This window comes from Polypterus senegalus, chromosome 7, assembly GCF_016835505.1.
Source record: "Polypterus senegalus isolate Bchr_013 chromosome 7, ASM1683550v1, whole genome shotgun sequence".
NCBI lineage: Eukaryota > Metazoa > Chordata > Cladistia > Polypteriformes > Polypteridae > Polypterus > Polypterus senegalus.
This window is the reverse complement of record NC_053160.1, coordinates 97,643,600-97,670,385: the sequence shown is the minus strand read 5'-3', so window position 1 is coordinate 97,670,385 and position 26,786 is coordinate 97,643,600. Positions and strand designations below refer to the sequence as shown.

At 37.7% G+C, this 26,786-nt stretch overlaps 1 protein-coding gene across 1 annotated transcript in view; it reads right to left on the bottom strand.

The window, feature by feature from the left end:
• The window catches only part of LOC120532729 (neuromedin-K receptor-like), a 290,416-nt gene that overhangs the window by 20,259 nt on the left and 243,371 nt on the right, over positions 1 to 26,786 (bottom strand). Inside the window, exon 4 of the mRNA XM_039759043.1 lies at positions 9,550 to 9,746. Coding sequence (XP_039614977.1) covers positions 9,550 to 9,746 — 197 coding nt within the window. The remainder of the gene's footprint in view (positions 1 to 9,549; positions 9,747 to 26,786) is intronic.

Genomic DNA, 26,786 nt, shown 5'->3' with positions numbered 1-26,786 from the left:
CGCGGTTAGAGGGCTTGGAAGCCCAGCCCTGTAGGGACCCGTGGCCACCGCCAGGCGGCGCCCCGATGCCAGTTTATCCCGTGTGGTCCTCGGCTGGGGCGGGAGCCTGGCCAGGACGCCCAGGAGGACCAGAGGAGGGCTTGTGCCTCCTCCAGACCACAAGGGGGCGATCGCCCTGGTTGTATTGGGGGCCACGGGTAGAGGGCTTGGAAGCCCAACCCTGTAGGGGCCCGTGGCCACTGCCAGGCGGCGCCCTGGTGCCTGAGGAACCCTGGAGCCCAGCACGTCCGGCACACCAGGAAGTGCTGGGGGGAAGACTTAATGTGGCGCCCGGAGAGCTGCCGGGAGGACAGCCGGCACTTCCGCCACGCTGGGGCGTGGCCAAGGAGGGAATGCCGGGAACACCTGGTGCTCATCCGGGAGCATTATATAAGGGGCCGCCTCCCTTCAGTCTAGAGCGGAAGTCGGGTGGAAGAGGACGGAGCGAGAGGAAGGACTGGAGGCGGCCAGGAGAAAGGCAGTAGGACTGTGTGGCCTGGACTTGGGGGAATCGGTGCAGGAGGCACTGGGGTTTGTGAGTGCACATTACAACTGTAAATAATTAGTGTAAATAAAAAGTGTGTTGGGTGAAATATGATGTCCGTCTGTCTGTGCCCGGGCCGGCTTTCACAATAAATAAAACATAACATGCTTTTACCACCAAAAATGAATTGCCAACATAAGAAAGAAATTTGCAGCAGAGTCCAATTTTCATAATGTAATTGTTAACAGTGAAAAGTGACATGTACCTAACGTACATGTCTTGGTATCTGTATCTGTGATACCAGGATAACACTGACAAACTTCATGGCTTGGTGGCCTTTGTTAACCCATGATTCATTTATTTTGAAGTAAAGTAGGTTAGGCAGATGAATTGCTGATGGTACTGTACGAGGTGTCTGGCGTGTTGGTAAGGTAACTGGCAGAACTGTCAGTTTTACAAATGGCCAATACTATTCATTGTAACAGCAATCATGGCATTACTTGTGCCAGGTGATAGTGGCAACCTACTGGAACTTACACATTTCTCTTACCACTCAGAATGCAGAGGAGATGCATATCTCCTATATTGATGTGTATGCTCTTACATGTTCAGTTAGGGAGAATGCTATAGGAGTCCTCAAATGTAGGTGGCCGTTTCTGGATGCATCACATGGGAAGATGCTTTACCAATCAATGAATGTCTTCAGTGTCCCAGTTGCATATATACAAGGTTGATTAGCATGCTCCATATATAGTTGTTTCAGGTGTCGTCCATGTGGTTTGGGATGTGTTCACATATACACATTTACATGATGATTGTGATGTATAAAGGGTAAATTAAATAGAAATGTGCATAAAACAGGTTTTATAAATCCAATAGTTTCTGGCATATGCATACATTCATCCTGGAATCCACTCCAAGCTATATAAATGAGACCATACAACATAAAGGGGAAGGTAGAAGTCCTGAGTCTCTATGCAGGTTATATATTAAACCATAAGAAAACCTGAAAACAGCTCAGCTTCTTGAGAAGCTAATCTACTTGCCCAATGAAAAAAGTAGGCCATTGTGGTGTAACACACACCCACAGGACAATTTTGTAACAGTCATTAGATGGTGCCAGTAGTGACATCACTGACTAAAAAGTAAACAAAAAGCAAAATGGAAAAATCCCTTAGTCTGAAAATCCTTACATCACAAAATGTGAACAAAGCATACTCCTGTCATGTCATGATCCTTATCTAAAACAATTATTTATTTGGTTTTGTTCTATAGATAAAATCTTTCCAGTTTTTATAGGTGATATCAATGTGCTCAGTTTCACAAATTTTAAATAACTGTGAGTCCATCTTGTAGTGGTGCTACATGCTCTTGCTGTTTGTATAGGTCAGTTCAATTGTTTCTGTCAATTTGTTGTCTTTTTACAGAATTGTGAATTGTTCATGGTGTAGAGGCAACCACTCATTGAAGTAGAATGGGAGAAGGCAAATGATTGACAGCTACTGACCCTTTGAGATGGGACTTCCTGTTTCTAGTAAAAAGACTTCCAGGTTACATCTCTATAAAGAGGAGTTTAGACCTCAGGTGGTTCTTTATGTTGGTTTCATTCTGTAATTTCTGCCATCTTTACTACATTTTCTAAGACAATTTTTGGTAACTGCTAACAGACTCAAGGAACTTCTTAATTCCACCTATTTAACCAAAGGGCATTTTCTTTTGTATCTACCTGGAAAATAATTTGCATCCATTGGGACTCACATTGGTGAGACTGTTCTATTTTTATCTGCTTTATTTATTTTGGGGTAGTGCCCTCATATTACTTTAAGGTTATAGGCCGGCTTCATAATTTTCCACACCCATCTCAGTCACTGTTTCACAGTGGACTTTGTGTTTGATATTTTTTGTATTTATTGTTTTTAATGTTTATGACTTTTTACACTGACAGTATATAATTCTTATTAGCTTAGGGAGTAAGAGAGGGCTTTTTGTGTGTGTATATACTGTAAATGTTTTATTTATTAATTCAATGCATCATTTGTGGCACTTTCTGTTATTTATGTTTCTAAACAAATATAGTTATTTAATTTTGGTTTATTGTTGATTTGAGATTGGGGAAATAAAGTGGGGGAAACTTGGGAGTGGAGTAAGAGATTTAACTTGGCCTAGTCAAGCCTAGGAATGTAGCAGCCAACCAAGTTATTTTAGGCTGGTTGTTAGAAATTGCTTTGAGCTGAGTGTTTTTTCCTTCTTAGACATCCAGAATAGTGCTGTGATTAATTCTTTCAGTAGTTACTCTACATAAACCCCACTCACCATAATACATAAAACTTGTTTCCACCCCAGATTTTCCAGTTCCCCATTCTTTTATTTTCTGTAGGGCTTGTTCTGCTCAACAAAATGTCATTAACTTAGCTAATAATATAAAACAAGTTTTTTGTGAATGTGGAAAGTCTAATAAATGAATTCATAGAACATTTCAACCTCTGTTATGATGCCTGCTACTTATAATTTAATTAATGGGCTTAATACATTCTTATTTTTTTGGATGGGGGGGTTGAAATATGTAGAATTTTGTTTCATTTTCACATTTTACTTTTTTTTTTTTATTTGAGATCTTTTATTTTAATTTTTGATATACTGCAAGGCCATCATGAATTTTTTTATGGGTGCTGCCTTTTTGGGTACCTGTGGCTAAGATCCTTTTGCAAATACTACTTTTGTTCCATCTGGTATAGCTAATTCTTAGCTAGGTTCTCTAAGACTTTGCTATTGGTTTCATTACACAATAGTTCTATTGCTGGATTTGACCTCAGCTTGTCGTTAAATAAAAACTAGGGGGCATCACCCCCTGCTCGCTTTGCTCGCCAACGACATTCTATTTTGGAATTTACTGTTTGTCTTTTATTTCCGACCCCGAGCGTGGTTAAATCTCTTGGCACAAAGTCTCGCCTTACGAGATGTAAAAGTATATCTCTGAAAAAGTCACGTCTGTTCACAGGCTAAAACGTCTTGTCTCATCCCGGGATTTTTTATTATAATAGAGAGACTTAATCTTCCAGTCCTTTATCTGCTTTTGTCCTGTTAGGGCCAGTTTATAGTTCACCATGAATTTGAATTTCTTTGTGGCTTTACTTATACATACTTATATTAATTCAGATAACGAATTTCTTCTCTTCTTTATTGTTTAACTAGTTTATGTATTAGCATGTTTGCTTACTCTTCAATTCCTGTTTGAATTTAAATTACAGAATATTTCTACTGTTCAGAGGTAAGCCTACATAGGTAGTGTAGTATCTCATCAGGAGAAGCCGACCATTTTTGTCAATTGTTTGGCACATACACAGTATGCTATGCATGTAGATGCAATTTCTCTTTTTTAGTTCCATATATACTTTTTATCTTAGGGTAAATTCCACTTACTAAATTGACATTACAGTTGGTCATATTTGTACAGTATATTACAAACATTGGGTTGCAATGTTTAAATTAATGACTACTGTAAATGCATAAGCTTGGTCACCCTTTGACACAAAGGACTCCATGCATATTCTATTTTTTGTGCCAGCCATTTGTTCATTGTAAATAAAATTAGCTGGCCTATTGGAGCATGTATAATAGCTCGTAGAAGTAATATCAAAAATGATAATATTGCTTCTCCCATTTTTTCTCACACTAATGTGAGCCTTAATAATATTTTTGAAATGTTTTTTTACAGATGTTTTTCTCAGAAGGTGTCAAAAATATTAATATTACTTATCCTTTGTTTAAAGAAGAGGCTTATGGAATATACAGTGTATCATCACTGCTATGTATCCTAATGGACTTATTGAACTCGCCTGTTTGGTTTGAACTTGTTGGAAAAGTTAAAAGCATCCATTAGACTTATTTGCTGCATTTCTCTTTTCAGTATGTATCAAACAGTATTATGTACTAGGCCCATCACATTTATTTTTCTGGTATACATGTGGAGAAATGTATGTGCGCTTGTTGTTTCCACAAAGCCATTCATTAGAAGTTTAAATGCCCAAATGCACCAACATTTCGCTAATTGCCTTTTGTATTCTCTAGTTTCATGTCATGTCAGAACAGATGGCTCTGAGGATTTTGTGATGCATGGAGGTCAGTCATGGTGTGCAGTTTTATTATTTTTTTTACCTTGATGCCAGATGTTACATTGCTAAAGCTTCATTTTTATCTATTTTTTACAATTATTGAAACGTGCTCTCATTGAAAGTATTCTGCAGGACATAAGATGAAGGTTTCTCATTTTATTTGACTCGGGGGCCTATAAGTAATCTTTATTACTATTTTTTTGTTTTTAGTCCAAGTTATATTTATCATTTAATTTGCAGTTGAAGTGAATTGTTTTCTATTTATGATTCAGTTTTGTCTGCCCTGTTTGTATCAACTAGACTGTTGCATGTTTTCTAATTATTCTTTAATAGTTTAGAGGAGTTCAAGAATGCAGCTTGTCAGGTTGCCAAAACAAAACACAAAACTTGCTTTGTAGCCACCAGTATTTAGGGATAACAAGAAAAATATGACCTGAGACAACTTTACCCTAATGAAAGAAAAAGCAGCCAGCAAAAGTAGGTTGCAAATTCTGTGTGGCACAGAAAAGCAGGTCAGATGCCCGTTTGGGCACTTAAACGTTTCTCTCAGGCATTCTTTTAGGAAAGGCTATACTTGGCAGTAGTGTGTTTGCAGTCAATCTTGCAACAATATTTCTTGGTGTGTGTACCTCCTTGAATGCATTTGTACCACAGGTGGTTTGGACAATGGTATTACAAAACTTAAATAGCAGTGCATTAAGAATTAGACGCATGCAGAGGATAATTTGAAAGGAATCTTTACAATGCTATATCAGGGTTTGTAGCATGGTGAAACTTTGGTTATTGTAGGTACATCATAGCTTTACTGATCTAGAAACAAATAGTACCCCGATTACTATCCATATGGAGGTCTGCACATGTCCTTGTGGGTGTCACTGTGTCTTTGTATACTTAAAAAGGTGTACTTGTTAAGATCATTGGTATCACTAAAACAGCCCTGTATGAGTTAAGTGTGTGTGGACTGTGAAATCGACTGGCTTTCTCCCAAAGTTGGGGCTCTGACATATTATACCTGGTGCTAAATAAGTACATGTTTTCTGTGATCCTTTAATGATCAACAGGAGGTCGAAAATAGATGATTCCTGTTTTTCAGTGAATAAGTTATTTTTTAGGTTAAACTTTACTTTAGGTACTACAAAAATGCAACTATTACCCCTTTAATATTATGTAACAAGACAGTAACATAGGCTTCTTTTGGTTTTAATAACACTTCCAAACAACCAAGGTATATTATTGTCTGCAGTATGGCCTACTAGAATAACTTCACCTTGGAATGGTCAAAGGCAGCTTAAATTCATTTTACCAGTATGTCTGTATGCCACACAGCACAAAGGTGACTAACCTCTTTGTGGATGTTTTGGAAATTTTAGCAAGACCATAAGAAGCCATTGTTAAGGTCTTGTTTCATAAAAGTAAATGAATAACAGACATTTCTGTAATACCAAAACTAAAGTGTTACCAATTTCTATTGTACAGTATTTTATTTTATCGCTACAGAGTTATATTCTCTGCTACAGTATATGAAGACTGGCTGTAGAGCGTTCCCAAAAATTCTAATTGCCAAACCTCTTGCAATAAAAGGCTGGCTTTTTAGGAATATTAAATCTTGGAGGAAAGAGGATATAATATACAATATCATGTACACCTACACCAAAAACAGTTTTTCTTACTTCCAACAAAACAGAATTGCTTCTCAACTAATTAAAAGTTCTTCCATGACCAGCCTTACAAATTTCCTTGACAGGGGCTTAAACTTAATTCTCACATTTCGTCTATTATGATAAATATTGGCCAAGCAATTTATTAAACACCAGTTAAATCTGCTTTTGTAGGCAAAATCAAACACCCCACAGAGCTGAAGGTATTTTCTGTTCCTTTACCAGTAATAGCTGCTATACCTTATTCAGATGATTGAAATTATAAAAAACTCATTCCATGTTGCGCTATACTACTTGTCTTTTCTATTTGAATTAAAACACTAAGATACTATTAATTCAGATTAAACATTTCTTAAGTGCACAATTTTATTATTTGGGCTGTCAGTGTGAAACTAATTCATGCTTGATTATTGTAATACCCTTTTTTTGGTCTTTCAAATGCACTATTAAACAGTAAAAGGCCAGAATGCCACTAGTCAAATTCTTACAGGTACTTTAATTTCTCCTGATCTCAAGTCCCTTTACTCATTACCTATTTCTTTCACAACTGATTTTAGCATCCTTTTATTGGTTTTAAAATATTTACATAGCTTTCACTCCTCCCTATCTCACGGATATGATTGACTACTATACTCTGATTTAAGCCTTTGTATAACACCTATAGGTTGAAGATAAAGAATTTGTATTCAAAATTTAGTTATAATTGCCCCAAGGTCTGGAACTCTCTGCTTAATAGACTGTGACTATTGATAATAAACACTTTTAAAATGAATCTTAAAACCTATAATTAATGTCGTTCCTGTTAGTCTGCTTTCAAGTCTGTTTTATCTCTTTTTGGTATGAAATATTTTAACAAAGTGATATGAAATTAAAGCTGTTACTATTATTACTTCAACACCTTCAATACATAACTTTTATGGACAGAATTTCTAGGCGCAGCTAGGGTGTTGAAGGGGTCCGGTTTGGTGGACTCGGGATTGGGTCACTGCTTTTTGCAGATGATGTTGTCCTGTTTGCTTCATCAGGCCATGATCTTCAGCTCTCTCTGCAACGGTGCGCAGATAAGTGTGAAGCGCCTGGGATGAGAATCAGCACCTCCAAATCCGAGACCATGGTCCTCAGCCAGAAAAGGGTGGAGTGCCCTCTCAGGGTTGGGGGAGAGATCCTGCCCTAAGTGGGGGAGAGATCCTGCCCTAAGTGGGGGAGAGATCCTGCCCTAAGTGGGGGAGAGATCCTGCCCTAAGTGGGGGAGAGATCCTGCCCTAAGTGGGGGAGAGATCCTGCCCTAAGTGGGGGAGAGATCCTGCCCTAAGTGGGGGAGAGATCCTGCCCTAAGTGGAGGAGTTCAAGTATCTCGGGGTCTTGTTCACGAGTGAGGGAAGAATGGACCGTGAGATCGACAGGCGGATCAGCGTGGCATCCGCAGTGATGCGGGCTCTGCATCGGTCTGTCTTGGTGAAAAAAGAGCTGAGCCGTAAGACAAAGCTCTCAATTTACCAGTTGATCTACGTTCCTACCCTCACCTCACCTATGGTCATGAGCTATGGGTAGTGACCGAAACAACGAGATCGCAAATACAAGTGGCTGAAATGAGTTTCCTCTGCAGGGTGTCTGGGCTTTCCCTTAAAGATAGGGTGAGAAGCTCAGTCATCCGGGAGGGGCTCAGAGTAGAGCCGCTACTCATCCGCATTGAGAGGAGTCCGATGAGGTGGCTCGGGCATCTGATCAGGATGCCTCCTGGACGCCTCTCTGGTGAGGTGTTCCGGTCACATCCAACCGGGAGGAGGCCCCGGGGAAAACCCAGGACACGCTTAAGGGACTATGTCTCCCGGCTGGCCTGGGAACGCCTTGGGAATCTCGGATTCCCGGAAGTGGCCGGGGAGAGGGAAGTCTGGGCCTTTCTGCTTAAGCTGCTGCCCCCGCGACCTGACCTCGGATAAGCGGAAGAGGATGGATGGATGGATGGATGGATGGATGGATGGTTTTAAGAATATCACAAAAGGGATAAACATGAAGCAACCAATGTACAAATGAAGAAGAAAAATGCAAAAAATCACTACTTTTCCTGGTCTGCCACAGTGGATGCTGAACAGTATATCTTATGGGGTAGCTAGTCTACTGATCCACTAAAGTACTACACTGAATCACTCCTTTGCCTCTTTATTCTCTGTCTCGGAGGTTTGGCTATTCTTCCTCCTTTGTTGAATGGTTCAGAGTTTGCCTATCCAGAGACACCAGGCTAGATATTTCTCTAGTAAACTTTTCTACCCTTGCACTTGTGAACCTCCTTCATCCTCTTCCTCCTGCAGCTCCTGGGATGGCTGCTCTTGCAGAAGGACAGTGCATAGTGTTGTATATACGCTACGAGAGCAGGATGAAAGTCCATTGTTTCACGCATACACACTCACTACTATGAAACTAATTTATCGATGCCAGACACATGAAACCTGCATGTGTTTGGAATGGAAAAGGAGAGTAGGGTTAAGAGAAAAACTGATGAGGACTAACTCCAGACTTGAACCAAGGACACTGGAACTGTTAAGTAGCAGGAACAATTACAACATGAACAGGCCATTCAAACAAATATTGTGTGCCAATCTGTGCTCAACTAACTTTTGAGAAATAACATTTAAATTTGAAGGTCCCCAAATAATTACTATACCACGCTACTTTCTAACACATCCCATCATACAGTATCTGAAAGTGAAAGTTTTTCTAAAGCTTGTGAATTTAATCCTTAACTTGTTTCCTTCTATGGTGAGATCCACTATACTACATAACTCCATAATTTTAAATTCTTGAATCATGTCACCACTTCATTTTTATTTTATATAATTGAAAATATTTGACTTTAATCTTTCCACATAGCTCATACCTTTCAGCCCAGATAAGGCTCCAAATAAGGCCTCACAAGTGACTTATATTGCTTGAGTATGCTCTTATAAAAGCGCTAACCAAGATCCAGCTTTTAAATGGCCTAATTTAATTCTAATTAAAATGAGAGGTTACAATTTAACTAAGTTTTCAAATGCACTCATTCTGCTTAGGGAAAGTCTTTTGAAGCCATAAAGAATGTATAGTGAAAAGAAGAAAAATTACAATATTTTTAATACATTCTTAATTAAAAGGTTACATCATTTAAATGCATCTCAATACACAGCACCAGTAACTAAAACACCAAAACACCATGTAATCAGTTTATTTCTTGGTGTTTTCTTTATATGTAAGCACTTTAAATATTAAATGAAAAACATACCTGCTATTTAGGCAGCAATAAATGATAGGATTGTACATTGTTGAGCTCATGGCCAGCCAAAACACTGACAGGTAAACTTGTTGGATGTACTTTCTATGGATTAGTTGAGTGCATATTCCTGTGACTATGAAGTAAATGTGAAATGGTAGCCAACAGATTGCAAATGTCACCACAACAATGATCATCATTTTTACGACCTGAAAAAAAAAAGAGAAAAACAAACATAAATATATCAGGAAAGTAAGGACATGTATTTCTTTCTGCAAGAATGATGTTGAAGTAGTTGTAATTGTAAAGTAATAAAAACCTCTTCAGATCCTGTATGACAGTAATATAATTGAACCTTTTGATGTAAGGAAATCATCTGTTACTAGATTACTGTAACGCACGCCTCTCAGGACTACCCAAAAAAGACATAAATCGTTTGCAACTAGTGCAGAATGCAGCTGCTAGAATCCTATCTAGGAAAAGAAAATCAGAGCACATTTTTCCAGTTTTGATGTCACTACACTGGTTACCTGTGTCATTCAGGGTTGACTTTAAAATTCTGCTTATGGTTTATAAAGCCTTAAATTATCTCGCCCCATCTTATATATCGGAATGGCTGACACCTTATATTCCAAATTGTAACCTCAGATCCTCAAATGAATCTCCTTAGAATTCCAAGAACAAAACTTAAAAGTGGTGAGGCGGCCTTCTGCTGCTATGCACGTAAAATCTGGAATAGCCTGCCAATGGGAATTCGCCAGGCTAATACAGTGGAGCCCTGTTGCACTTAATTCTTAACCAATGATTCCTCAAAGTTTTAAATCTATAGTAAATTTTAAGTGACTTACATCACGTAATTTTGTTGATGATTTTGTTCTTTTTCACTAGCCCTTGTTAAAGTTTCTCGTAGTTCAGTTGAGTGCAATTTGTTGTGTAGCTTTTATATTATTCATTTCCCTTTGTTTTTAAATGAATAATTATTAATATTTTTGTTTTTATTGTTGTATTTGTTTTATCATCCTGCCATTGTGTAATGTGATTTCTTTTATTTTTCGGTTGCATGGGCACCATTCTCTTTGTAGCAATGATACTGGTTCTAGTGGTATGCTTTGCTACCTATGATGTAATACTACTTAATATGTAAAAGATGGTGGCACAGTTTGTCAGAAATTTTAGACAGAACAATAAAAACAAATGCAAAACTTTTGTTAAAAATGGAACAGCTAGTCATTTGTTTTAGATTTGATTTCTCCATTTTATAGTTTGAGTGTTGGTTTCATTTTAGTTTAGTGTTTTATTATTTTTTATGAGAAGCAAGTAACATTCCATTCAATCAAGTCAAGCTTAACAAAACTAAATTCAACCCTGACCCAAGAAAAAGAAGGCCAACAGCCAGAGTAAAACTTTGAGTAGAAAAGAGATAGATGTGCTCAATAAACGATTTTAAGTTGAATAATTGGATGCTTTGTGCATATGCAGCTAGAGTAATTCTGTATCTGCCTTGCAGTCCTTTTCTGAAATGCTGAGTAAGATTCTTTTCCCACTGTACACTGGGATCTTTGAAAGGAAGGGGCTTTAAAATGTTTTTAAATATATTATAGAAAAGCTGTCTGAGCCTTTAAGATTAATAAGTATTTCTTCTGGAATAGAAATAGGTGGGAGATGAGTAAATTTGGGCAGATTCCATTTAACAAGGCTTCTAAATTGAAAGTAGTTGAAAAATTGCATTGATGGGAAATTAAATTTCAAGTGTAATTGTTCGTAGGATGCAAAGACATGATCTATTTACAGTTCTCTAAATGATTTAATCCTGTGTTTTCCAAACACTAAAAACTGAGTTTGAGAGGGTGGAAAAAGGTGGTTATAGTGTAGAGGTTCAACAGATAAAAGCTTCTCTATCTTGAAGTGCTTCCTGTATTGGTTCTGTATTCTGAGAGAAAGAAGGAAAATTGTGTTAGTATATTGACAATAACTTGTATTTACTGGGGTGCAAAAATCAAGGAACATAAAGAAATACTGCAGGATTTTATTTCTATTGCAGACTGAGTTTGTGTGTGTTCATCTAGTTGTGTCAATGTCCAGGTTTTTATAGCTTGTATATTTGACACCTAGTAATATAATTGAAAGTTAGGTAGAGCCATGCCACTTTCTGCTCTGGTCATTTTAGGGTTGTCCTTTGGATGTGTGAATGTTTTCAATTCCAAATAAATGAGGTTATGATTAAATTTAATTACTTAATGATTTGTTAATGTATATGGGATGTTTTGAAATAAAAAAATAAGCTTGGAAAGGATATTCATCTTGATAGTGTTGATTCTCTCTGCTAAAGTAAAATGGAAGGTAGACCCTCTATGTACATCTTGTTTAAGTTTTTCCATGCAGAGAGCTACATTTTGTTCAAAAGGAGCTTTATATTTTCTTGTGATGTATACCCCTAGGTATTTTAACTGATATGTGATGATAAAAAGGAAGGTGTCCAATCTAATATTGTGTGCTAAAGACTTTCCTGGAAAAAGCATGCTTTTATATACAATATGATATCATCTGCATATAGATATTTTCTGTTCAAGTCCATCTCTGTTAATCCTCTTTATCTTAGATGCATTTCAAAAGTTAACAGTCAATGCCACAACGGAGATTGCAAGAAGCAGTGATAGGGGCCATCCCTGTCTAGTATTACGTTCTCCTTTGAAGTAGTATGAAATAATGTTAATACAAACTGAAGCTTCTGGACCGGTATACAGTAGTTTGATTCATGGACATCTGTTTAGGCCAAACCCAAATTTTTGCAATGTAACATTAGGTGAATAGGTAGTCCCATTCAATCATATCAAATGCTTTTTCTGCATCCAAAGAGTCTTATGGGTGTATATATTACATTAAACAGAGAAGTAAAGTGTCTGCCTTTAATCCGGTTTGGTGTTACTGATACTACTAAAGGAAGCACTTTTTCAGTCCTTCTAGCAAAAATTTTGGAGAGTATCTTCACATCATTATTAAGAAGTGAGATTGGTCTATATGACACACATTGTATTAAGTCCTTATTTTAGTTAGGAAAGACTGTGAAAAATTTGAGGAAGAATTGTCTCTGGCTACCACAGATGTTGCTAATGATAGGGGAGCTAACTTAATTATATTTTTTTTTAATAAAGTTCAGTATGGTCGTCAACAGGGCCTGCTGCTGTCCCACTCTGAAGTGAATTTATAGTGTCTAGTAATTCTGTAAGTTTCAGAAATTTATCCTGTTCCTCTGCACTAAAAGTATCTAGCTGTGGTATCTGTAATGTATCAAAAAACACATTAGATTGTGTCTTGCTTTTAAACTGAGTAGAATAACAACTGTCTTTAATGGCTTCAATACATTTTTTTTTCTTTCTTTCTTTGAGAACATTAGAGTAATTTAGACAAGAACAGGCCATTCAGCCCAACAAAGCTCACCAGTCCTATCCATTTAATTCTTCTTAAAAACATCAAGGCCATTTTTGAAACTCCCGTAAGTCCTAAAGACTTTCTGTCTACCATGCTACTTGGCAGCTTATTCCAAGTTTCTACACTTCAATCATATCTCCTCTTAATCTTCTTTTACTTAAACTGAAAAGGTTCAGCTCTTTTATTCTTTATATTCCCCTGTATCCCTGTATTCATCTTGGTTGCTCTTCTCTGGTATTTTCCTAGCTATGCTATGTCCTTTTTGTAGCCTGGACACCATAACTGCACATAGTACTCCAGATGAGGCCTCACCAGGGCAATATAAAACATGAGCATAATCTCCTTGAACTTGTACTCCAAACATTGTGCTATATAACCTAACGTTTTATTAAAAGTTGATTGCGTAGAGTCCAAAATCCATCTCAAAGTGTATTCTCAGTTTTCAGACCTCCCATTGCATATTCAAACCTAACATTTTTATTTCCAATATGTAATACTTTACATTTACTGACATTAAATTTAATCTGCTACAAATCTGCCCAAGCTGGTATGCTGTCCAAGTCATTCTGTAATGATTTAACGGATTCCAAATTATCTGCCAATCTACCTAGCTTTGTATCCTCTGCAAACTTAACAAGCTTGTTACTGTTATTCCTATCTAAATCATTTATACATATTAAAAATAGCAGAGGCCCTAGCACTGACACCTGTGAAACACAATTCCTAACAGCCAATTCTGATAAGGTTCCTTGCACCATTACCCTCTTCTTCCTGTGTCTGAACCAATTCTGCATCCATCTAAAAACAACACCCTGAACTCCCTTTTTTAGTTTGATGTCAAACCTGTCATGTGACACCTTATCAAATGCTTTCTGAAAGTCAAGATAAATATTATATGCTCCACTTCGATTATATCCTTTTGTTGCTTCCTCATACACTTCTGGTATGTTAGTAAAACATAAACCCATGCTTACCATTCATAAAACCTCCTGTACTTGCCATGTGCTGCTCAGTCTTATTGTTAATAATTCCTTCCATTAGTTTTCCTGTAATGCATTTTAAGCTTACTGGCCTATAGTTGCATAGATCTGCCTGGTCATCATTTTTATATAACAGGATAATATTTGCCATTTTCCCTTCTTTCAGAATCTCCCAAATACGTAGTGACTTCCTAAAAATGTGTGAACGGTTTATATATGTACTCACTAGCCTCCTTAAGAATTGAGGGTAAACATTATCTGGTTCTGGTGATTTGTTTGATTTCCGCCTATGTAATCTGAGCAGTACTTCTCCCTCTACAATTTTCAGATCCCTCCAAATTTTTTTCACAAAGTGCTTCATTTGAAGACCTGGTGCCTCATGTATAAATGGTGCGTATGCGCAAAAATGTTGCATACTCCCGTTTCCAGGGTCAAATCGCAATATATAAAACCTAAACGTGAACGTAAAGCTATGCACATTTTCACGGTAGCTCAAACCCTGGCATACGCAAGTTCTCCGCTCGGTTTTGGAAACTTGCGGCACCTAGTGTCAAAGCAGTGCTTATATTTCAGTGTGGTTTCCCTTTCCTTTTTAGATCCACATCCCTGACGCGGCTTTATCATATACACTGAAATTAACCGCATATTGTTTACTATCAAAATACTCGTGCTTCGCAGCGGCTAAGTACTGCCTTAACATTTTTCTTAAGAAGAAAATTAAACCTTTTTAAACTGAGGGGAAAATATACAAATAATTATTTGTTAAGGATCTCTTTGTAAACCACATTCTGAGTTCGGTCCTCCGGTTGTAATATGACCAAGCTGTGCGCTGAGCTTACTCTTGATCATGCAACGTACAGTTGGCCATGTGAACAGTAATCTTGTTTCAAATCTCACAGCTTGGATTGCTGCTGCCATAATCGGTTTGAGTTTCATGGTTTGTTTCAATTAAAACAGTATTTGTAGGACTTGTGTTGAAGAGACATTCGGCATCTGTCAAGCGTTGTAAGCATACAACCAGTTTAATCGATAACTTCACATCCAGCTTTGAGAGTTTAAACATTCATAAACATCAAAGTGTCCACTACTCAAATCGTCACCTGTCAATCTAAGATGTTTAAGAGGCATTGGCGGTTGTCAAAAGGTGTAAAATATTTGGCCATTTCGGTACACTTGAAAGCGACAACCGAACAATTCAGCGGCAGCCATCAACTCACATGCAGATGCATAGGTGAAGGGCTTAAGCATTTCACTCTTCTAGTGCTCCTGTGTAGAATAATTATCTCCTGTACCGTCATCAGTCCACACTTTGAACCTGTCCCAGTCATTCAATACATAAGACACACAATGTTCCTCCGGATATCAAGTGAGCCTGATATGGCCGTGCAATATGTAATAAAGAGAATGGAAAAGGTAGTTGCCATCTCTGGGCATGGAAACCACTTGGTAACTGACAGTTCTTTGATCGATGGTGATCACCTCGATAGACATGTTAATGGGGGGGGGGGCGGTTGGAATGATAAAGGAAATGGGTACCTGAACAATTTAAAGTAAGTCTAAAATACCTACACAATAACTATAATCGTAATAAATGAACAATAAAACAGCGGAGAAGCCATGGATTAAATAAAAAGGCTGTAGTTATCAGCAGGGAGACGTGAATCCCGTGGCGAAGCAAGGAAGGGAATGTAGAGGCTGGAGCGACTGACGGCCTTATATAGGCAGGCAGCCAAAAACGTGGGAGGCATTGGGATCGGGGACTCAACGCCGCCTCACATGGTGACCCAGCTGCAGGCTATGGACGTATATAGGTACTGTACGTACGTAGAATTCAGTTAGCGTTGGGAACCCGCGTACCAAATTTCTTGAAGATGGGCCCATAAGTAACAAAGACCGTTGAAAAGTTCAATATGGTGGCCGACAGTGGCATCATACCACCGAAATAAGTACCAAATTTCAGCCTTCTACCTACACGGGAAGTTGGAGAATTAGTGACGTTGGAAAGTTCAATATGGCGGCTGACAGTGGCGTCATACCACCGAAATAAGTACGTACATTGGTTTCGGTTAGCGCAGGGAAGCCGCCTACCAAATTTCGTGAAGATGGGGCCATGAATAAGAAAGTTCAACATGGCGGACGTTGTTGAATGTTATGAACGTTACGCGTAGAATTTCGAAATGAAACCTGCTTAACTTTTGTAAGTAAGCTGTAAGGAATGAGCCTGCCAAATTTCAGCCTTCTACCTACACGGGAAGTTGGAAAATTAGTGACGTTGGAAAGTTCAATATGGCGACCGACAGTGGCGTCATACCATCGAAATAAGTACGTACATCAGTTTTGGTTAGCGCAGGGAAGCCGCCTACCAAATTTTGTGAAGATGGGGCCATAAATAAGAAAGTTCAACATGGCGGACGTTGTCGACCGTTATGACCGTTACGTGTAGAATTTCGAAATGAAACCTGCTTAACTTTTGTAAGTAAGCTGTAAGGAATAAGCCTGCCAAATTTCAGCCTTCTACCTACACGGGAAGTTGGAGAATTAGTGGTGAGTGAGTGAGTCAGTGAGGGCTTTGCCTTTTATTAGTATAGATTAGTTTAGTGCACCTGATTGTAATTAACCTGTAACAATATATAATAGCCAAACTATTCCAAATACCATAGCTGCTTTAGCATTGTTACTCTCACCACACCTTCTTCTTTCAGCTGCTCCCGTTAGGAGTTGCCAAAGCGGATCATCTTTTTCCATATCACTCTCACTGCACCATTTGGAGTATTTATATCACTGTATCTGAGTATGGAATCACTGCTCTACAGCAGCTGATCGGAAAGAGAATTATCGGTATACAGCATCTAGCACACGCTGCCTCCGCCATGCTGCCTATTTGAACTGCGCTCATACACCAAATGCTTCAGACCTTGCGGTTTAGAAACAGTTTCATCCCAAGAACTATAAATGCAATCAATCAGTCCATGAAGTGCTCTTTGTAGAACTGTTTGTACTTATAAGTACAATTCCCTCACTGTAAACTTCATTTTTAAGATTATATTATACAGATAAAACTAACTTCATTTAAATAAGTTATGTTGTTAATAATTAAATATGTGAGAACACATTGTCCCAGCGTTAGCAACGAGCTGATGCCCCATTAATGGATTGTTCCTGCCTCGCGCTGTATTCTTGCTGGGGCTGGCGTGACACTGGAAGGATAGATGGATAGAATAATTAAACATGTACTACGAAGATATTTCAATGTTCCTTAAAAGTTCTGAAGAATCTGCGTTCTCAGCTTACAGATGGCTTTACATTTATTAGAGAGAAGTAGGAAAGAATAGGAAGGACAGGAACTGGGGGTTAGTACATTTGAATGAGACAGTACTGCTGCAATAAATTATTTCATCAAAGGTTGCGCAGCAAGAATTTTGTGTGAGGCAGGAACAATCTCTGGACGAGGCGCCAGCTCGTCACTATCACTATGCCACCGTGTTCCTATGTTTAATACATGCTTTAATTCCTATCAACATGAAAAATTATATCAATTACACATCTCAGTATTTAAATTATTCAGAGAGCTTTAATATCATGAATGTAATGGATTCTGCGTCCTGTCGGAGGAAGAGAAAGCCCATTTACAAGCACATAGTGATTCACACACACAGACCACATGGAAGAACATATACAAAACAAAGCATTTAACGTGCTACTTTAGTTACGATGGTATTTGAGAAACTAGTAAATTAAACGATTTTAAGATGATTTATGTTAATGACAAAATAAGCTATGTGATTTAAAGTGGAAATTTTGTGATTAAAGTTGACATTTCATGCTTTTTTCCCCACAGTGTGCCTATTTTGTTATGCATGAGGCCCTGGGGTGTTCTTGATCTATTCTGGTTAATTTCACTGATTAACTTGGATGCCATCTTGGTTTTCGATTTATTTTTATTGGATAGATATGAAATTATCTGTCCTCTTATAAATGCCTTCAAAGTTTCCCAGAGTATTCCTGCAAAAACCTCAGAGGATACATTTGTCATATAATCAGTTTGCTTGGATATAAAATGTGTACAGTTCTTGTCAGCTGATAACAGGGGGTTAAACCTCCAGCTGTGAGATGAGTATATGGGGCATAGTGATTTGAGCTCCGTAATCAGAGGGACATAGTCAGAGATAACAATCTTTTTTTTGTGATCGTGAGCAAAAAATTGTTATCTATAAAGAAATAATTAATTATTGACTAACAATATACTGGTGAGAAGAAAGAATATGCTCTTAAGTTTGGAAATAGCTTATCAGACCCATGGAGATTTCTATGATTGATCACAGACCGTGTAATTGTTTTTGCAATGTTAGATGTTATCGCCACTGTAGCTGAAGACCTATTCAGGTCTGGATTTAAAACACAATTAAAGTCTTCAGCTATTATAATTTTATGAGTGTTCACATTAGGAATTAATGAGAATACATTTTGGATGAAGTCTCTATCATCCACATTGGGTGCATAGATATTTATCAATAAACACTTTACAAGTAAATTACCCATCATGATCACATAATGCCTTTCAGGATCAGAAACTACAGCTGATATTACAAATGAAATTGTTCCTTGTATAAGAATTCCCTTACCTCAAGTTTTGTTTGTATAGCTGGAGTGGAATATTTGGCCATTTCAATCTCTTCACAAAAGAATCTGATCTTTGGTTATTAAGCGAGTCTCCTGTAAAAATACTATCTTGGCATTTAGAACTGTTAGGTGAGAGAATACTTGCTGATTGAGACCTTTGACATTCCAGCTCACAAAGTTCACTGTTTGGTCATAGAGACATTGCTTCTGAACTTTTATTGACATTTTATAGCCTTGAATTAAGGTAGTACATTATTGCTTAAGATAGTAATAACACCTGGAAGATTAAAGCTATGAAACCTATTGTTGTGTTGGCACTTACAATTGTGGGGGTAAAAAGCATAGATTAGAAATGACTTGCTGTTTGTCACGCCCCATGTTGCCTCCATGTAAGGCTAGACCACACTTCTCAAAGTCCCCTGACATGCGTAGAGACAGAGCACGTCCAAAAAATAAAAGCCCCAAATGCAGTGGTGTAGAAAGATTAAAGTAGACATATACAGTATATTGGTAATATAGTCCTGAAGTCCCGAAAGAATAAACCCAGTGAACGATGTTAAACAGTATTCATGGAGAAGCAGATAACATCATAGTACAATCCTAATAAAATAATCCAAGGGTATGATGCTAAGCAGCCCCTTTGTTTAAAAAAAAATGTGAAAGTAGCCAAGAAGGAAATGGAATATATAATTACAGCAAAAGTCTCATCGAATATGGCCCGAATGCCAGGTAAAATCCTTTTTTGCCTTGCCAGGACACGATGTGACTCATGATCATATTTCAGAGTTTTGGGATCAGTTTTCTTAGTTCTTTCTGCTTCATCCAGGGAACTAAAAATGTAGAACTTGCCTTGAATATCAACTCTTGGCTTAGCAGGGTATAAGAGGCAATATCTGTGTTTTGGCTTTGCATAAACGCTGTTTAATGCTGTAAAATGCGGCATGTTTAGCAAGCAGAGAAATCAAGGAAAGTACAAATGTGCTTATTTTCAAATACTGTATAATCTCCTGTTTCAGTCTGTGGAGTAGCAAGCCTGGTTGGAGTCGGTGCCAGTGAGTCAAAGGGGGTAACTGAACAACATGAATAGTAAGTCTGTATTCAGTTCCAATGAACATCCTGGAATCAAGAGCTTTCCTGGCCTGACTCACTTGAAATTCTGCTCTCAAATGGAGCCATGCTGCAGCATGAGGTCCAGGGATACCTGGGGGGTATTTTCCGTATGTCACTTAAATCATCCGAGATCAGATGCCTCATCTTGGATGAGTTAATGCTGGTGAAACTCATCCAGGATAAGTCGGTTTTTCAAACACAGCCATGTAGTAGATTAGCCTAGATGGATTTAATCATCTGAGATGAATGCGCGCGGCTGCGCTGATTGAAAAGCCCATATATATTGAGTGTAGAAAACATGATCAGCAAGTCTTTGATAGGCTGCAACAAAATGACGAAAGAATGGGCGCATTTTTTCACACAAGCGGAGCAGGACCTTTTACTCGAAGGATATGAAGAATTTCAAGATTTAATATGCACAATGGTAACACTGCAAAAGCAGCCCAAACCAGAAAAGCCGGCTGGCAAAAGGTGGTCGACAAATTAAATGCTAAGTAGTGTGCATTGTACTGAATGCAGCGTTTCATTTCCTATGTGACAAATTAATTATTATTTAATATGTCATAATTCCAGATCAAACGTGAGCACAAGGAGAACATGGGAACAGGTTAAAGTGAAGTACAAGAATATACTTCAAACTGGTAAATATTGGTATATAACTATTTAAAGAATTGTTGACATAAAGAATCATATATAATTTAAAAAACATTAATTTTAAAGCCAATAAGAAGGCAGACAAGCAAAAAACTTGTGTAGGTCCACGCGGTCCAGACCTAACCCCTGCAGAAGAGTTGGCTCGCCAGCAAAATAATGCCCATCACCCTGTTTCTGAGGGGATTCCAGAGGGAAGCTCCTCCTCAGAACCAGTGGCAGGATGCAGTGGTCACTTCATTTCAGGTAAAGGATGGTTATTGCATATTTTTGTTATCAATGTGTGCCATAGTTATGTTCCATATAGCCCTCTTTTTTTTTTGTTGGGTCAGTTGCAGGGAATGTCATATCCCTAGAACTTGTGTCTGACCAACGAGATATTGATGAAGGTCAAATATTTGATAAAGACACTGTCTGATTATTCATCAGGAGGAGAGGTACATTTTCCAAATAATGTTTAAACAAACTCCACTCTGATCAGTCCCATGTGCCCCAATCACATTTGGAAATCCTGGGTAATGAGAATGTTAGGCTGATTGTGAGATTCTTTATGGAACTGTGGGTGTTTTTGCCTGTGTATTACCTACCTGCAATGGCATGAAACACCTTTTTTATTGTCTGCACACGCAGGTGTCCAGGAAACACTATGAAAACCCGAAGGAAATATTTCAGAGACAAACAGACTTTATGAATTGCCTGGCAAACTGCGCTTTAGATTTTATGCATCACCTACAGTATATAAAAAAAGTGCCACTTGAAAAAAATCTCAAAGCAATGCATACTGTCTCTGTGGTTGTGAGAGTCCGACTTTGCCTAGTTTGACTTTGAATATATGGTGCTAATAAATCTTTGAGGTACAATATTCCCCCTCGGCTAAAGCGATATCTTTCAAAAAGAATTTCCTCCGGGAGCAATAAAGGATTTTGCCGATTGCGCAACACCCTCTCTGTATGAAATTCTCTTCTTAAATTTGCGCACCGATATCAATTGGTTGCTCATTCATGAATGGTGAAGCCATGACTGAATGAATTCCATGCACAGGAACTGATTAAGTGTGTGAGCTAATCCTTGTTTACATAGAACAAACCTGCTCCAAGCAGATTTGAGGATTTGGATATGCTGCTATGACAACACATCCAGCAAGAGTTTCAAAAAACCGACAGATCCAGGACCATGCCAAATCATCAACAATTACATCCGGCTAAACGAGTAATACACGTATTAAAAATACCCCCGTTCTTTTTCCTATCTGTTCCAGGTCAGTCTCTTGCAGGACGTACCTTGAACTTGAGGCCTGTTTAGGCTTCAAAGGTTTAGCCGTTTTTCCATTTCTTTCTGAGCCCTTTTCTGTTGCTCATTCTTCTATATTCTTGCATATACTGCAATTAAATCCCCTTGGGTTGAGTAAATATAAGATACATAGGGATGATAGCGAAAAAAGGTAAAATAACACTGCAGCTTACGGAGTTCTGTCTCAGACATCAATCTCTTGAAACGAACAAGACCAAAACTGGTATTTTGGCTTTTCAATTTTAATATTGTCTGCTTTATCAGCTATTCTCCTTGTTCGCTAGTCTCATCATTTCCTGGATATTACATTGAAAATTATCATTATTTTGGTTTTATTTTTTTTTTCCCCAAGGAATAACATCATACATTTCTGATTATATTGTTCCAGAGTTTAAGATTATGAGCCTCCGTCTCTATACCATTTTCAATCACCTGATCAAATGAAGCAGTCCTTCATAGTGTATGCTTTTAAATTTGTTTCATGTTGCTTCACTCATACCCATTTTTCATTTGTCTCATAGAGAGTGCTACAGTCAAGTTCTTCCAACAGACCTATTAATAAAGTCATTTTCAATTTTCCTCATTAAATACTGTATTTTGAGTATTTTATGATAGAAAACTAAACTAATTGGTTAACAGATGAACAAATAAATATTTATCATTAACAAAAGACACTTTAGACAGAAATTGACTAATACTTTGTTTAGTTATGTAAAATGTTACTAATATGTGGGAAAGTATTTGAATTTAATAATATACTTAACAAATTACTGTTATAAAGTTTATTAATAGGACAACAGTGATCATTAATTTTGGCCTGTAGACCTCTTAAAGTAATGTGAAAAATATACTATATATTTGTTTATCTATTAGCTTGATTCAGAGCTGTTTTCTGGTATGGCCACTGAAAGTGTGAAGCATGCACATTCCCCTGGGCTTTCTCTGGGTAGTCTAGTTTGCTCCATGACCAAATTAATTTGTACATTACATATGCTGGTTTGTATCTCTGTTTTGTCCCAGTATGGGCATAAGGGAGCATGTGTGGCTGGAATGGTTAATTGGTGGGATCTTAACTTGTACAGAATGCTGTAGTGCTCTCCATGACCCTATAGTGAACTAAACATGCTGAGAAAAATGGCATATGTTTTGGGAAAATGGAAAATATTGGATTTTACCAGTTTGCTTTTTAGAAAGCGTTTAAGTGGTGTTTTGTCTTCCAAAATAGCCATATATCTGTTTATGTGTCCTCATGTTTGTGTGCATGCATTTATTTGTAAACAACTAGCCAAAGTATCTGGTGTTGAATGTGCTTATTTGTAGAATGGGTTAAGGAAAGAAAGCAGTGGTTTGTGTTTTTAATATAGTGACTTTGTCATTGTTATCTGTCCCATCCTTCACCTACACTGTCTCTTTATCAATATCTCTGTTCTGGGAAGTCGAGAATGTGTTCATTTTGGGCTGGTTGGATTCCAGAATTGCAGTAACTATTTGCAGGGTTGTAACCATGAAAGCTGTCATGTCTGATTCATCTTCTTGTTCAAGGTGGACAGTTCATAGTGCTTAAATTATGAAGAAAAGCTGACAAAGCATCAGTTAAAATCCCTTTGATTCTCCTTTTGTTGCGCTGCACTTGCACTTTTAATCAAGCCTATATTACAGTAGACAGAAGCAACATGCAGCATTAAGCTTATTTTGTTTGCTAGTTTGGCTTCAGTCTCTTCTGATGTTTCACTTTCTCTGAGTCAAAAGGTGACACAGGTGTACAAACTGTAGGAAACAGGTTAAAAAAAACCATTGGGAACTCCAGGGTTAAAAGTTTGTGTGTAAAAGTAGTCTTTCTTGACCATTTCAGCCTAGAGAGCAACTAAGCCAAATTTGGTCCAGGTCAGTCAAAGGGTGTAGGATGGTATAGGGAATAGACAGACAGATTTTCTGTGTTATCGATATAGATATACAGAGACATAGAAAGAGAGTATGTTTTGAGAGGAACAGGATATCAGTCTACCTAAACATTTTAAAGCAGCTAACCAGTGCAGATTATGCTCATCTGCCAAACTTAGCAGTGCAACTGATACAACTCAAGCTAACACACCCTCTGAGCTTTCAAGGCTAAAAAATGAAAACACAAGAAATTTAGAAAATAATTAAAAATTCCCAACTCGTTCTAATAGTAAATGTCTCAGTGACACACACAAGAAGTGATTTTGATTCTTGGAAGCTATGTTTCGGAAAAGGACTATTCTCTGTAAAATCTCATTTTTATTTCCTGGGTGTGATTAAAGGTAATTTCCCATGGAAAACTAGAGCAGAACCAGTCAATAAAAAGATGAGAATGAATTTGGCAAACTGCCTCCAAAACTTACTTAATTAATTTTTGCTTGTGGCAACTTAAAGTGGATTCCAAAAAGCATTGTGTTTTGCATTTAAGATTAATTTTGAAACTATTAACTGGAGCTTTCAGTATACCCTAGCTAGTAATTTGCCAGTACTACAATTTGTTTTAAATTGGTCAGGGCATAAGATCCATTTGTTTCAATCTAATTATTGAGCATCTCTGAGTACAATCCACATCTACCTGTAATGTTGTTGTGCTCAAATACAGATTTTTTTTTTTTTAAATGTGCAACTCAGTGCTTCAAAATTAAACACAAAGGTATTTATCAAGCTTGTTTGCTCCATTATCTACGTTTTTATATACAGACTAGCAGAATACCTGCGCTTCGCAGCGGAGAAGTAGTGTGTTAAAGAAGTTTATATATATATAAAGTTGACGCTCAGTAAATCAGTAAGTCAAGTAACAAAACAGTCATGAGATCAAACCATAATACGTTTTGTTTATATAGCACCTTTCTCATGCTCAAGGGGCTTCAACTAACATGAGTAGCGCACAAAGTTCTTTATATTCAACAGCAATGTATGATTTGGAAAGCATGATGCCAACCTTTTGTTTGTTGTGGTGAAGACAACATCTTAGAAACTCCATAACAAAAACAGTGACATCCATACAAAAGCAATATGAAATCACAGGAGATAGAATTCATAATGAAATGTACTCAAAAATCTCATCAGAACTGAAATTGCAACCACTGCATTCCTTGACCTCAAAGGGCGCTGAATAATAGCTTAATGATTTTTTGAAGCCCAAATAAGACAAGTGTTGAAAAAAGTTACTGCTTCTTAACTAATATCCATTTATAAATATTCTGAATGGAGAGCTGGCCCTTGACACATCTGCACATTCTGAGCTCTAAATGCATCAAAGTTGTGTGTGTTTATTTTGCTTTAAAACCTCTAAACAGGATCTCATAGAGTGACATAACAAAAGTAAATGCTTAAACAAAAATCAAATATGAGCTGTCACACAGTGCTTGATTACTTCAGTCTTAGTTCAAGAAGTTTATTCACTTTGATTGAAAAAAAAAAATCATTGGCAACATGAGCTTTCACACCAAAATAAGTATCCAGGAGTCAATATGTTATTGGAAAGTACAGAATATCCTGAGAGTAGCATAAAGGGAGGAGATGTCAGAAGTGAGAACATCTCCAGGCTACTAGAGAGCACAATGCCCTTAAATACAGGCAAATGAGCAGCCTGGGAGATCTAGATATTTCGAGCAAAGTGAATCCTAGAGTAGGAATATTAGGTGTATTTAGGTGGAACATCCTTAGCTCGAGAAAAACATGCCAGATGTTCAATTAAGATGGGAGATAAAAAAGAGTGGTATACTTTTAGGTGAGAGCAGCACGGTGGTGCAGTGGTAGCGCTGCTGCCTCACAGTTAGGAGACCTGAGTTTGCTACCCGGGTTCTCCCTGCATGGAGTTTGCATGTTCTTCCTGTGTCTGTGTGGGTTTCCTTTGGGTGCTCCGGTTTCCTCCCACAGTCCAAAGACATGCAGGTTAGGTGCATTGGCGATCCTAAATTGTCCCTAGTTTGGGCTTGGTGTGTGGGTGTCCTGCGGTGGGCTGGCACCCTGCCCGGGATTTGTTCCTGCTTTGTGCCCTGTGTTGGCTGGGGTTGGCTCCAGCAGACCCATGTGCTGGTATATAGCAGGTTGGAAAATGAGTGACTTTTAGGTAGGCAAACGGGCAAGCCACTCCTCCTTTTCCTTCTCGTGCTCAAGGTTATTATAGTTTTGCCTTTTTATATTAGTTTTTATTTCTATATTTTTTTTTACCTTAATTGGAAATTCAGTTTAGTTTTAGTTTTCCTTCATCGCGTATTTTTAGTTTTAGTTTAGTTTTTATTTTACAAAGACATTTCTATTTTATTTTTATATATATTAGTTTCAGCTTTGGTTTTAGTAATTATAATATGGTTAAAGAGCTACTATGTAGTTTAGTTTTGTCACAATGAGACAGAACTGTACACTTAATGGGTTTGGATATAATAAGAATTTAATGTTAGTGTAAGCTTACTACAATACACAACACACTTTACTGTTTGATTTTGTTTTTGTCTGATAAAAAACCGCATAATCAAAACCAGGTACTGAATATGAACAATTTTACACAATTTTATAGTTTTTAAAATAAATTTTGTATGTCATTCGTGCTGAACAAATTTGCGCTGACTGTTGGAACTTTTTTTTTTTTCCTTTTATTGCCCATAATGGACAATTAGTAATGAAAACTAGGTGAATTTTAAGGTGTAAGGGTTTTTTACTCTAAATGTTTACAGCACACAAGATATCCTGCTCCAACAACAATGTGTTTATAATGAATGCTTTCAATATTTCATTCAAAAATCTCAAACATTGGGCTTTATTTTCTTCCAGCAATATTGATCTCTGATTCAATTTCAGGCACAAACAATTTGTAGACATAATTTTACACCTGCAAGCCTAGAAACGTATGAAAAAAATAAGAAAACAGATTCTACTATGTTCTGACAGGTGTCAGCATGAAATCATGGGGGTTAAGGAAGAACAGGGCTCTTAGGCTTGAATGAGTGTGCAGACCCCACCTAGCTGTATTGAGGGAAAAAAAGAAAAACAAGCATGTAGTGTGAAGGTTAGGGGCAGTAAGACTTGAATAGCCCACCCATAAGAACAGTAAACCCTTAATGAGCAGAGTAAGAGCAGGTAATAGGAGTGTGGACAGCCACAAACGACAGAGACGGCATCTCAGATGAAGAACAATATATACATCATCTAAACCTGTTTATCACA